The sequence below is a fragment of the Cervus canadensis genome, chromosome 32 (genome assembly GCF_019320065.1).
Source record: "Cervus canadensis isolate Bull #8, Minnesota chromosome 32, ASM1932006v1, whole genome shotgun sequence".
NCBI lineage: Eukaryota > Metazoa > Chordata > Mammalia > Artiodactyla > Cervidae > Cervus > Cervus canadensis.
The window spans coordinates 6,479,824-6,493,151 of NC_057417.1; the positions used below are offsets into that span (position 1 = coordinate 6,479,824).

Sequence of the window (13,328 nt, forward strand, 5' to 3'; positions counted from 1 at the left end):
TGACGGGCAGGACATTGTGTGGTGCCGGCCCCGGGTCCCTGAGGGCAGTGTGGGGCCGGCTCTGCCTCCCACCACAGTCTTCCTGGAGATACCCGCCTCCTAGAAAAGGCAGCATATTTTGCTGTAACACCCTGGAATTGGGGAACTCCGATAGGTGTATCAGTACTCTGCAGGCATTTTTCTCAAATCAAGCCTCAGATTTTTGTCGATGTGCAAGTCACCTGAAGGAGTTCTGGGGACCTTGCATGTAAAATGCCCTGCCCTCTCCACGGAACAAGGGGCTAGGGAATTAAGAGGGCCTGGTAGCAAATAAAACCCTAAGGTGAAGTGTCTCACCAGAAGTGAAACCTAGATTTCTCGTTAAATGTTTTGTTTTGTTTTTAAATAGGTTTGAATTTCCTGAACAGTTACCACTTGATGAATTTTTGCAAAAAACTGATCCTAAAGACCCTGCAAATTACATTCTTCATGCTGTCCTGGTTCATAGTGGAGATAATCATGGTGGACATTATGTGGTTTATCTCAACCCCAAAGGGGATGGCAAAGTAAGTATGGGTCAGGGGGTCCGGTGGTCAGGAGGCTGTGTGGGAATTCAGTGATGCTTCAGACTTGGCCTTGGCGGCCAAGGACTCCTCCTTGGCCTCTGACGTGTCTGCACGTTCTGATCTGTGTTAACTGCTGATACTTTCAAGTGGATTTAAGTTGTGATTGTCCTTTTTATATACATCTTAGTATTGGACGTTGGACCAGACAGGATCCCTTTCTGTCTGACCGTTATCATCTGTGGCCCTCGAGGGTGGGGCTGCGACCGATGCCTGTTCCCGCAAGTGCCATGCATAATGAATGCTCTGGCTTTGCCTCGTTCAAGTGGATCCCATCACGTGACCTTCATCAGGCGGAGCAGATGAGGGTCTGGGGGTCTGTGTCCAGGCCCAGCGAGGAACAGAGCAGGTCGAGCCCTGCTAGTTCACACAGGAGGGGATTTGATGGAGGGGCCCCCATGGCCAGGTGCAGAACCTGCAGCGTAGGCATTATTGCCCGGTGGACTGAGATGGAGCCTGAGCTGAAGCCGGGCTGGTATCTGAGCGCCTTGTAAGAACTGCCTGTGGCTGGATGTCGGCAGTTCCCCCAGAGTTTGGGACGAGGAAGGCGAGAGCGCTGGCAGGATTCCGTGGGTCGCCCGCGGCAGAGGAGGTTTCAGGGAAACGCTGCCTCCTCCTCCGTGCGCCTTACCCCTGTCGTTCCCGTCACAGTGGTGTAAGTTTGACGATGACGTGGTGTCCCGGTGCACGAAGGAGGAAGCCATCGAGCACAACTACGGGGGCCACGACGACGACCTGTCCGTGCGGCACTGCACCAACGCCTACATGCTGGTCTACATCCGCGAGTCCAAGCTCAGTGAGTGCGCGGGCGCCCGCCCTCACTGGGCCGCTCCCCTCCCGGCCGCGCCCGAGCTGCGGCCGCCCGTCCAGACTGCGGCTTGCCCCGCCTCCCTCCCGGCATGCCCTGGGAGCAGCCGGCGTGCCCGTGGGTCTGCATGTGGACCGAGGGGGGCGAGCGGCATTACCCTGAAGGATGGCTTTGTTTGCCGGCCTAACGCCCAGAGGTGAAGGCAGGTGCCTTTGTCCCCCAGGTGAGGTTTTACAAGCTGTCACCGACCAGGACATCCCTCAGCAGTTGGTGGAACGATTGCAGGAGGAGAAGAGGATTGAGGCGCAGAAGCGGAAGGAGCGGCAGGAGGCCCATCTCTACATGCAAGTGCAGGTCAGCCTCCCGCCGGCACGGCCGCTCCGCGGACCTGGGGCTCCCTCCTGAGCACGGTGCCCCGTGAGCACGCAGCCGAGGGGACGCTCGGGCCAGTCCCCTGACCGTTGGGAGTATTCTTTCCAGTTCGGGGGGCAGCTTAGATGGGAGAGGTACTCAAGCTGCCAGAGAGGGCAGCCGTGTGCGAGCGTTCATGAAACGGGCAGGGGACTGGAGAACAGTGGGTGAGTGGGGCCTGGATGAGGGCCAGGCCAGGAGAGTGCTGTCAGGGGAGGGCGAGGGCTGATTTTGGTTCCTGATTTAGTTGCCATTAGAAAACGGGAAGTTGTATCAAGTCGAAAGGTACCTGTGCATCTGGCTCTATAATTGGGAATTCTCTCACCCAGGCAAGCTTGCAGTTGAAGCTTGTGGATGAGTTTAGAATGGCTGCATTGGAAGTATAGGGTTTGGTCTTTCCTAAATAAATGAATATCTGATTTCATGCTTGGTCACTGGGGGTTTCTCTGCGTGGGTCGTCTGAAGAAGGCAAAGGACGAGTCACTCTTGCTCTTAGCGTTGGAACCTTGGCTTCTGTCTGCGTGGCCTGGTTCTGTTCTGCCTTTTGGGTGTAAACCCTGCCCTGTGTTCCCACACCTCTTGGCAGATCGTCGCAGAGGACCAGTTTTGTGGCCACCAAGGGAATGATATGTATGACGAAGAAAAAGTGAGATACACTGTGTTCAAAGTGCTGAAAAACTCCTCGCTTTCGGAGTTTGTCCAGAACCTGTCTCAGACCATGGTGAGCGCGGTCCTCTCCCTCCTCCACCCCCGGCGTGCGCCGGGTGCTGCCGGGCCCCTTCCCTTCCGCTCCTGCCCTCAGCGGCTCCCTGCCGCCTGCGCACCGCCGCCCACACCCGCGGGGAGAGGGGTCAGCATCACTCCCCCTTCTAATCACAGAACCGTCACCTTGATCCCAAATTGAACCACAAAGTGATTGTGCTTCGATTAATTGAACTGTGAATACTTCCAGGGCTTCCCGCAAGATCAGATTCGGTTGTGGCCCATGCAGGCGAGGAGCAACGGCACCAAGCGGCCGGCCATGCTGGACAACGAGGCCGACGGCAGCAAGACGGTGAGCGCGGCCGGGCCGGGCTGGGCGTGCGCAGTGCCCGCCGCGTGCCCTGCCGTGTCGCCTGTGGTCCAGTGGCATGGGGTTGGACTTGTCAGTTACTCGAGTCTCTCACCCTCAGCCATTTAAGTCTCCTAAACCCGGCCTCTCTCTTGTTAATAGATGATTGAACTCAGTGATAATGAAAACCCCTGGACGATATTCCTGGAAACAGTTGATCCGGAGCTAGCTGCTAGTGGAGCCACGCTACCCAAGTTTGATAAAGATCGTAAGTGCCCCCCTCGCCCAGCCTGGCACCTCCAGGGGTGGAATTAGGAGTTCTGGACCATTGTTCAAAACACAGGGCTAAGCGTTTTCTCGCAGAGAAATCTCACTGGTCCCCAGAATGCTGGCTAACATCTCTGTGGTCAGGTCAGGTGAGCCTGGGCTGTAGCTGGCGGGTGAGGAGAAGGTGGCAGCCGTGTGCTGTGGGTCGTGTTCCCTGCTATGCACGTGACAGACGGGATGGAGCAGGGTCGCTGTCAAGGGCCAGCAGTGAATACTTGGCTCTTTGTGGGCCGTGACCCTCTGCCTGCCACTGAAGCGGCCAGGTGGCCTCAGAGGTTGGGCACGGGAACCCCGCTGCAGCACAGCTTTATTTGCAGACAGGTGGGTCTGAGCATGCTCTTCTGTATTGCTTCAGGTGGTCACTTGTCTGGCAAAAACGCAGACACAGCCCTGAGCAGGTATCCCCTGGTAGCTAGTGAGTATCTGGTCTCGAAACTAGGTTTCCTACGTTCTCTGCACTTACTCTCGTCTTCGCTGCTTCAGATGCAGCGCTTCCGCGGGTTTGATGTTTGAAATGACGCTACAGTCCTGGGCTCAGCCCTAAGAACCCTCCTGGCGCACAGTAACTGTCAGTGCTACACGCTGTCGCTTTGGTTGTCACTAAAGCTGACTGCGGATGTTTGTTAGCATTGCACTGACTGGAAGATCCCAGCAAAGCCTGTTTGTTAACCTTGCAGATGATGTGATGTTATTTTTGAAGATGTACGATCCCAAAACACGGAGCTTGAATTACTGTGGGCATATCTACACACCAATATCCTGTAAAATACGTAAGTCCGGCTGCGGTCGCCTTCTGAGCGGGTTTTGCTCAAGTCGCCACATGTCGCAGCCTTGGATTCTTCATTTTTCTTGAACCCAGGTGACTTGCTCCCGGTTATGTGTGACAGAGCAGGATTTATCCAGGATACTAGCCTTATCCTCTATGAGGTTTGGATCCTTATTTTTCTGTAATCCTCACGTCGGTGTTGGTTTGGGAAGGACGGCTCCTGTCTGTGTGGCTCCCCCTGAATTTGCATTGTGAAGACCACAGCCAAGTGGGGTGGTGTCAAGTCAGGATTCTCTGTCCTCATCTGACTTTCCCTTCTGTGGGGTCCATGATGATTATTATTAAAAATGTAGAGCTAATGGAATTGGGTGTAGAGAAAGGACATACAGTGTGTGGCCATATTAAACATTGGACAGGTGTTGCGTTATAACCGTACCGTTTCTTTCACTGCAGGAAGTTAAACCGAATTTAACAGAGAGAATTCAGGACTATGATGTGTCTCTTGACAAAGCCCTCGATGAGCTAATGGATGGTGACATTATAGTGTTTCAGAAGTACGTACCCCTTGAAGGGTTTTTCTCTCCTTGCACAAAGATCCGAAGTCCTGGAACCAGAAAACAGATCACCTCTAGACCCCGAGTCACGTTTTGCTTGATGTTGGCAGCGTGTTGACCACAGCTGGCCTCTTCTTGAGTTTGGGAGTCAGGGGTGGTGAGCTTTTTCCTCACTGGATGCTTTTAGTTTCTAAAGATGGTGACAGTGAGCATGATAACTATTTGCAGGGGGACAGAGGCCTTTATGGAATAGCAAAAGTGTTGTCTTTTCCTGAAAACATCAAATTCCGTAGCCTGCACCTACTCGGGTAATCACTTGGGTCTGTCTGCATGAGACCCAGCAGGTGTGCGGTCTGAAGGCAGCCTGGTGACACGGCCGGGCTCCTGAGGCCTTCTGGTGGGGTGGGACAGTCCTGGACCCTGGCCACGGGGAGGCCGCCAAACACGGGGGAAGAGTGGGGCAGCAGACTTCTCCTTAAGGGCCAGGCAGTGAGGATTGTAGGTTTAGTGGTGACCCGCTCCCTTTGAAGGAAAGTGCCAGCCCACCAAGCCCTGGTCAGGGAGGAGACCCTACACACCTGGCAGGGTGGGCCCCAGCGTGCGCCCTGAGTCCTCTCCCTTGTCCAGAGGGCACCGTTCTGTCTTGGGAGTGAGATCAGGAGCGGAAAGCGGCTGCCCTGTGCTGCTCAGGGCACACCTTCTGTCCGCGGTCCCTTTTTCCTGGTGGCCAGGCAGGCTCCCAGCTTCGGGAAACGCTGGCCTGAGTTCAGATCCGCAGCGCTCGGTGCCGCTGTGGTGTGGGAGACGATGCCTTTTTAAAACAAATGAGCAGTGAACCTCGGGCTGGACTTCGATCGTCTGTGTTTCTCCCCTTCCCCAGGGATGACCCCGAAAATGATAATAGTGAATTGCCCACTGCAAAGGAATACTTCCGGGACCTCTACCACCGTGTCGATGTGATTTTCTGTGATAAAACGATCCCCAACGATCCTGGATTCGTGGTGACACTGTCAAATAGGATGAATTATTTCCAGGTATTGGATCAAACACTCTTCCCTTCAGATTCCACACCAGGAAGACCAGGTTCTTAAGTTAAAACTCTCTTGCCAGTGAGGCTGTGTGGTGGATGTGGTTCTGGGGGAGGGGCTACCGTCCGCCGTCTGAGGAAGCTCCTGCTCCCAGCTGGCTGGTGCTGAAGGTGCCGGGGACCGGGAGCAGTTTCCCCCTGACTCCCCCGCCCCCAGCCACGGCCACGGCCTCCTCCAGATCCTCTGTACCCCCGGCATAAGGTGTTTTCAGAGATCACAATTTTAACAACAACTTTGCTTCAGTTATAATACGCCAAGTGTGAGCTATTAAAATAATAGTTTAAAGAAAACAAATCTATAGACCTCCCCATTAAAAGTGAAAAGTACTTTTAAAGGCTTTCTTCTTCAGATATGCTGTTCCCATGGAGACATACTAAGAAGTCTAGTTTACTCCTGTTAATAGTGAGTTTCTGGGGCATTTAACTTCCGGCAGCTTGTGCCCTGTTGCTTAAGGACGTTGAACAGTTAGTCAGCGCCAAGTGCATGGGCCGGGCTCAGTCTGCTCCGCGGATGGAAGCCCCACTCTCTGCTCCCCCCAGGTAGCCAAGACGGTCGCTCAGAGGCTCAACACCGACCCGATGCTGCTGCAGTTCTTCAAGTCTCAAGGGTGAGCCGCACGCGCAGACGCCGCCGCCGGGTCTTGGCCGCGTGCTCTCCGTGGCGCGTCTGTTAGTCGGAGCCCCCGACTGACGTGGCCCACCGCCGGCCGCCTCGCCTTGCCTGGTTTCAGACCATGCTGCTGCAAGCTCAGAATAGCTGGCAGCCTCGTCTAAAGCCTGCCTTACTCTAGAGACCACACGCCTCCCCTCCCGTGTGTCCGGCTGGGTCCGTCCCAGCCGGGCCTCCATGTACCGTGCAGAGACATTCATGAGTGACAGGCTCAGGGACAGGACTCGGGGCTGGGGGTCACATGTCAGGGCGAGGGGGCAGGGCAGAGGTTTGCTTTGGTGCTCACTCACGGGTGTTTGTTTTAGGCAAATAAACAAGCCTTGTATTGATGTACTGCTTTCTTGTGTAGTTACAGGGATGGCCCAGGTAATCCTCTTAGACATAATTATGAAGGTACTTTAAGAGATCTGCTACAGTTCTTCAAGCCTAGACAACCTAAGAAACTGTACTATCAGCAGGTATGAGCCCAAGTTAACGTACCGTGGGTCATAAAGAGAAGACTTGAGTTTCTGTTGGGACAGGTCTAAAATGCCTTTCTCTTTTTTTAACAGCTTAAGATGAAAATCACAGACTTTGAGAACAGGCGAAGTTTTAAGTGTATATGGTTAAACAGCCAGTTTAGGGAAGAGGTAGGTATTTTCATGGTATGAGATTTTATTTTTATTGTGGCTTATTGTTTCTCAGGCCTTGAAAAACTCCTGGTAACAGGGTCAAAGGGCTTCCCTGGTGGCTCAGCAGGAAAAGAATCTGCCTGCAGAGCAGGAGACGTGGGTTTCGATCCCTGGGTTGGGAAGATACCCTGGAGAAGGGAATGGCAACCCACTCCAGTCTTCTTGCCTGGAGATCCCATGGACAGAGAAGCCTGGTGGGTTACAGTCCGTGGGGTCACAGAGAGTTGGACAGGACTGAAGCGGCTGAACAAGCCCTTGAAAACTAAAACAGCTAAAGAAAGATCATAAGCCGCAGCGTGTGTTAGAGCCCCTGCCCCAGAGTCTGAGAACTGGATGGGAGCTGGGGTGAGCTCTGCCCTCCCCACCCCGGGGCTGCAGCAGAGTGACGGTGTGCCGGTGTTGGGCACTGTGGTCACCGTCGGGGGCCCGGATGCTCGGCCTTGGGGCCGGCGGCCTCTCCTCTGGCACCTCGCCGGCGCCCCGCCCCGTGGTAGGTGGCCCTTCTGGAAGGTCAGACCCCTAGCCATCCACTTCTCTGTCCCCACTGGGTGGAGAGGAGCCTGGACCACACTCCATCAGAGTTGTCACCCGTGCGCTGCGGCCGGGTGGAGGAGACAACGTCCTCCCTGGGCCTTGTCCTCTGTCTCAGTGTTGAGAACTGGACAGGCTCTTAGTGACCATTCCAGGGGAGAGATTCCTGAGGAGCTGTTCTGGGAACCACGAGCTTTTTGCCTCAGCATGGCCTCTGATGGACGCACGGCAGTGCGGGGCGGGTCCAGGCTGGGCAGACGGTCTGCGGGAAGGTCGGTGGGGAGGTGCCGGCGCTGAGTGCACAGGCCCCGCTTGTGTTATGGTTCCCCTAAAGCCGTGATCTTGTCATTTCTTAGGAAATAACACTATATCCAGACAAGCACGGGTGTGTCCGGGACCTGTTAGAGGAATGTAAAAAGGCTGTCGAGCTCGGCGAGAAGGCATCAGGGAAACTTAGGCGAGTATTTCCCGAAGGTGGAGGTGGGGTGGCCCCAGCCCAATCCCACTGTCGCTACCCACCCGCCACCCCACCACTCCCCTCCCTCAGCTTTGCTGTCTGTCCTTGGCAGCAGTTTTTTAAAATATTTCACAGCTTTTCGCCCGTCTTCCCTCCCCGACTCTTGACACTAATTAGCAGCAATGCAAAGGGAGATTCAGGCAGAAAAAGCCAAGCAGAGGAAGAGTGACCTCAAGCAGAAAGATCAGCTGAAACGGGAAAACTCGGGCTTCGCTTGTGTCTGAGAAATCGGGTCGCTCCTCCTCCGTTTGTCTTGTGTTTGGGCCGAGGGAAGAAGACCAGATTTGATGATCAGTTTTTATTTCCGAGAGTTGGGTGCTGTTCTTACCACCTTGTCTTCCGGGCAGCATGGAGGATGAAATAGTCCTTCAGGCTGTTGGTCCCCACAATGTTTTCTTTGCAAAATTAATGGAAGAATGAGGCCTTTATTATCTAATGAGTGAGAAGAATGTCACAAACCCTGCTTAGTCTGGAACCATTGCGGGAAAGGTCTGCACAGGCCCCTCCCGGCCCTGGCCCTGGCCCTGACCCAAGGGCCCGCTTCAGACTGTCCTTACCACGCTTTCCGAGGGACCCCCCGGCCAGTGTTCTGTCTGCTCCCCACGGATACCTGCTTTTGCCACTTCAGATCTTCATAAGGACAAGGAGATCTGCATAATTTGTAATAAAACCTTTGTAGAAAACCATTTGTTGGTTTTTTCCCCGTGAGTTTGTATAGTTTATTTTCTTCTTTGCTTTGCACAGGCTGCTAGAAATTGTAAGCTACAAAATTATTGGTGTGCATCAAGAAGATGAACTATTAGAATGTTTATCTCCTGCAACGAGTCGAACGTTTCGAATAGAGGTGCGTGTCCTCTGACTGGGGCGGGGGTTGGGGAGTCGGGGTTGCTGTGACCTGACGGGAGGTGGGGGCCGCAGCTTGTTCAGGTAGCACAGTGACTCCCAGAACGTGCTGCCATCCCTGGGGTTAATTCTTCAGGTTTTGAAAATGTAAATGTTGGCACAGTAGACTTGCCCCAAAAGCTACTGTTTGAAGTGTCCCCTTCATTTGGTGACAGGAATGCATTCATGTTGTTGGACAGTGGTCACTGCTGGCCATCTGCCCCCAGGGGCCCGCCTCCCCGACTCCCAATGCCTCTCTTGTTCACCCTTAGAAATTGATTTCAGAGGGGGATCACCAAGCGCGTCTAGTCAGAAACCTGGGCCCTGTTAATTGTAAAGTGGCTTAGATTGCCGCAGTAGCTGGAGTTCATCGTTTGGTCTCTTAAAACCTGGCATTTTCTTTGAGGTTGAGGTCTTTCTTCTGACTTTAAATCCTCCTCATTCTCACAAGCCCCTAACGTGACCTTGTGGCATAAAATCTGCCCTCACTTCCTTGCTGGAAGAGCAAGTCAGGGGTTCGGAATTAAAACGTGCAGTGCTGTGTTGGCCTTAACTGAACATCTGTCCACTCCGTACGTCCCCAGGAAATACCTTTGGACCAGGTAGACATCGACAAGGAGAACGAGATGCTCATCACGGTGGCTCATTTCCACAAGGAGGTGTTTGGGACGTTCGGGATCCCGTTCTTGCTGAGGATACACCAGGTGAGGCGTCCTTCTGCTGGCCAGCCGGGTGCTCCGGGTCAGCCCCACTCAGCCAGGGACTTCAGCCCGGGCGGCCGCGCAGGCGGGCATGAGCCGTGTGAGCACGCGCACCCTTTGTCATCCGCAGGGCGAGCATTTCAGAGAAGTGATGAAGCGGATTCAGAGTCTGCTGGACATCCAGGAAAAGGAGTTTGAAAAGGTACATGCTTCTTGGATGTCGGCGAGTCTTTTGTCGGGTGGAAGGCTAAAGTCCTGACTGCTTTTTTGCCTGAGGTGTGAGTTTCCCCACTGTTTGCAATAACGGAGTTTTCGGTTTTTGTCTGTCAGTTTAAATTTGCAATTGTGATGATGGGCCGACATCAGTACATAAACGAAGATGAGTATGAAGTAAACTTGAAAGACTTTGAACCTCAGCCTGGTAAGAGCCCTCCCGCAGAGACGCAGGTCGTCAGGGTCCAGGAGGCAGGTGGCCCCGGGTTCGAGGACCAGGCCTCCCATTCCTGGCTGCGGAGTGAGTCTCGTTCTCGTCCTCTGCGGAGCAGGGAGGGGGAGCAGCCTGCCTCCGGTGACCTTGGCGGGCATCACACGATGGCGAGAGGGGTGGCGGGGGCTCTTGACGGTGCCACGCGGGGTCCGTGACCTTGGTGGGGTGTGGGGTCCCGGCTGCCCAGGAGGCCCCTCGGCCTCTCCTGACCACAGGGCCCGAGCGCTGGCTCCGTGGTCTGACCATCTGCTCTCCCCACCAGGTAACATGTCTCACCCTCGGCCGTGGCTCGGGCTCGACCACTTCAACAAAGCCCCGAAGAGGAGTCGCTACACATACCTTGAAAAGGCCATCAAAATCCATAACTGACTTCCTCCCCGGCGGGCGGGCGAGGCGGACCGCGGTGGGTGTGCCCCTTACCAACAGCCGAGAACTCTGGTGCACGAGCACCACCCCACGTCTTCAGCAAGAGGATTTGCTGCTGGTGTTAATTTTATTTTGTTGAGGCTGTTCAGTTTGGCTTCTCTGTATCTATTGATTGCCCTTTTTGAGAAAAATGAAGGTGTTTTTATAAAGCTTGGATGCCAATGAGAGTTATTTTACGGTGACCACGATGCCAGGCGCTGTCAGCGTGTCGGGGAGCGGCCGGCGGGCGCGGCGCTGGGCGGGCGCGGCTGACCCCCTCCCCGGGGCCCAGCCGCCAGCCCGCAGCTAGGAAGTCTTCTGTTAGGCTCGTCTGAAGTCTTTCCCTCAGTTATACTTTCAATGACCTTTTGTGCATCTGTAAAGGCGAAACAGAAACTCACAACCTAATAAATAGCGCTCTTTCCTTCACTGGTGTCCTGTCGCCCCTTCCTGGGTCTCCCCAGCTGCCTGGGTCTTTCCAATAAACTCGCCTCCCTTCCGTCAGCCCCCGCGTCCCACAGCCCGTTTGCAGAGCGGATGCACCGAATACAGGCTTGACCAGACACTTTGGGGTCTTTTTATTCAATTGAAAAAAAAAAAAAAAAAACACTCTTCAAATCCAATTAAGGTGTACTATGCTGCCTCTGGGCAAACCTAATGATCTCAAGAGTTCATTCGAGCAGGTGAAAAAATTATAAATAGACTCGTCTCCTTCAAATGGGACAGACGGAACCAAGAAAGGAGGGCCTTTTAGCTAAGAGGGTATGCCCACTGGTGTTTGCAAGCTGTTGACTTTGTATAAAAAAAAGTAAAAAAAAAAAAAAAAAGTTAAATTAAAAAAAAGAGCAAAAAAAAAAAAAAGGAAAAATGAGATTGTATATTTAATGAATGGACATGTACAATTGACCACGGGGAGGAGGTGGTGGCTTTTGTCGGGTGACTGAGTGGCCCCCGCTGATGTCGACGTTCATCGTGTGTGGTTTTCTTTCAGTCCGGCCGTTTCCTTTGGAGCTGACGCCAGCCGCGTGTCTAGTTTTGAGTGCAGTAAAATAGAGTCAGCAGATCACACTTAGTTTTCATCCTTTTCCAGTATTTTTTTTGTTTGTTTCTGTAGCAGCAGTGTACACCAACTCTTCCTGTATATTGCCTTTTTGCTGGAAAATGTTGTATGTTGAATAAAATTTTCTATAAAAATGATAATTCAGTGAGTTGACGTGGAAGTTGAGGGAGCCATCAGCTCTCCTTGCAGGTAGGCCCGGGGAACCTTTTATCACTCCATGGCAAGGTTTTGGAGGTTCTTGCCTTCTCCTGTTGAAGCTTCAGAGATGAAGGTTTTCCAGGCTGGAGTCGAGTACATTAAGATGACCATAATACGGGAATGGCCGAAGGCGTGGTCTGGGGGAGGTGGCCTTGCGTCCCCCTCTGACGCAGCGTGTCCGCAGGCTGCTCTCCACCTGGAGAGCAGGGCCATCCTGCCTGGGTCCCCATAGTGACCATAGACAGCGCTGTCTTCCTGCAGAAAGTCACTCCCCAGGTGCCCAACTTTGAACGTTTATTAAAGTATTGGGGTTTTTTTGTTTTTTTAGGTTTTGGCCAACGATAGATTATAGGCTTGGGTCACTGAAACTCCCAAGTTCTTAAAAGGCTTATATCAAAGGCCATTTCACAGTTTGGGCAGTCAGCACATGCTTCATGCGATTCTCTTCCATTCCCTCCCCGTCACAGCCTTGAGTCCAAGTTCATAAAACCAATGGGGGCTGCCGGGATGGGGCTGAACCCGAAAATAACCCCTCGCCTGGGGACCCCAGAACCACAGTGTAACGTTCTCGAGAGGCTGGAGGTTCCTGTTGCTACCAGAAGCTGTCCCATGGGAGAAAGGGTCTCCTTGGTTAGAGGAGCAGACTGTTTGCAAACATCCATTTCAAATGTCAAGGTTGAACTATAGATCCCTGTTGTGGGGTGGGTGATACTGGCATTTCTTGGAGTAGGAAACGGCAACCTACTCCAGGATGCTTGCCTGCAAAATTCTATGGACAGAGGAACGTGGTGGGCTACAGTCCATGAGGTCGCAAAGAGACAGGACTTGAGCAACTGAGCATGTGCTGGCATTTCTGCCAGGTTAGGCCTTGGTGTTCTGACCACTCACTCACTGCTCAATAGAACGACCTAAGTGATGTCGGGGGGCGGGGGGAGGGATGCTCCGTGTCCCTGCCCAGGAAGAAAGCCATGCACCCCAGGTGTCCACTGAGTATCTGACATGTGGCTGAAGTAGCAGAGAGTGAGTTTTCATCACTGATTTTTTTTAATTTATTTGGCTGAGTCAGGTATTAGCTGTGACACGCAGGATCTTTCAATGTGGCGCAGGCTTATTTCCCCGGTGGTGGTGGTGGTTTAGTCAATAAGTCGTGTCCAACTCTTCCAACCCCATGGACGGTAGCCCACCAGGCTCCTCTGTGCATGGGATTCTCCAGGCAAGAATGCTGGAGTGGGTTGACATTTCATTCTCCAGGGAATCTTCCCGACCCAGGGATCGAACCTTGGTTTTCTGCATTGCAGGCAGATATTTTACCCACTGAGCCACCAGGGAACGATCAAGCCGGAGTCCCTGGTACTGCAAGGCGGTTTCTTGACCGCTGGACCACCAGGGAAGTCCCTGGTTTAGTTGTAAATGGCCACATGTGACTTGAGGCGTCCCGACCAGATTGTCCTCGCTTTGTGTGGTGGTAAAGTGATGAGTTCCCTCGAGCCGTCTTGAGTTAGTACATAAAGCCCTCATTAGTGCGTGAGTTTTCTTGACCTCATTAGAGGAAGCCATGGGGGCATCCATGGGCAGGGCAGGAACCAAGTGAAATAAAGGC

The 13,328-nt window shown here is 53.4% G+C and overlaps 1 protein-coding gene across 2 annotated transcripts in view; it reads left to right on the plus strand.

The window, feature by feature from the left end:
• The window catches only part of USP7 (ubiquitin specific peptidase 7), a 53,057-nt gene extending 41,753 nt beyond the window's left edge, over window positions 1–11,304 (plus strand). For both annotated transcript variants that reach the window (XM_043455278.1, XM_043455279.1), the window contains exons 13-31: window positions 389–545; window positions 1,254–1,398; window positions 1,634–1,764; window positions 2,408–2,542; window positions 2,774–2,875; window positions 3,035–3,140; window positions 3,877–3,969; window positions 4,059–4,126; window positions 4,419–4,519; window positions 5,400–5,553; window positions 6,147–6,214; window positions 6,626–6,734; window positions 6,828–6,905; window positions 7,835–7,935; window positions 8,740–8,839; window positions 9,462–9,581; window positions 9,709–9,780; window positions 9,909–9,999; window positions 10,328–11,304. In XM_043455278.1, coding sequence (XP_043311213.1) covers window positions 389–545; window positions 1,254–1,398; window positions 1,634–1,764; window positions 2,408–2,542; window positions 2,774–2,875; window positions 3,035–3,140; window positions 3,877–3,969; window positions 4,059–4,126; window positions 4,419–4,519; window positions 5,400–5,553; window positions 6,147–6,214; window positions 6,626–6,734; window positions 6,828–6,905; window positions 7,835–7,935; window positions 8,740–8,839; window positions 9,462–9,581; window positions 9,709–9,780; window positions 9,909–9,999; window positions 10,328–10,434 — 2,038 coding nt within the window. In that variant the 3' untranslated portion in view covers window positions 10,435–11,304. The remainder of the gene's footprint in view (window positions 1–388; window positions 546–1,253; window positions 1,399–1,633; window positions 1,765–2,407; window positions 2,543–2,773; window positions 2,876–3,034; window positions 3,141–3,876; window positions 3,970–4,058; window positions 4,127–4,418; window positions 4,520–5,399; window positions 5,554–6,146; window positions 6,215–6,625; window positions 6,735–6,827; window positions 6,906–7,834; window positions 7,936–8,739; window positions 8,840–9,461; window positions 9,582–9,708; window positions 9,781–9,908; window positions 10,000–10,327) is intronic.
• The last annotated feature ends 2,024 nt before the right edge of the window (window positions 11,305–13,328 follow it).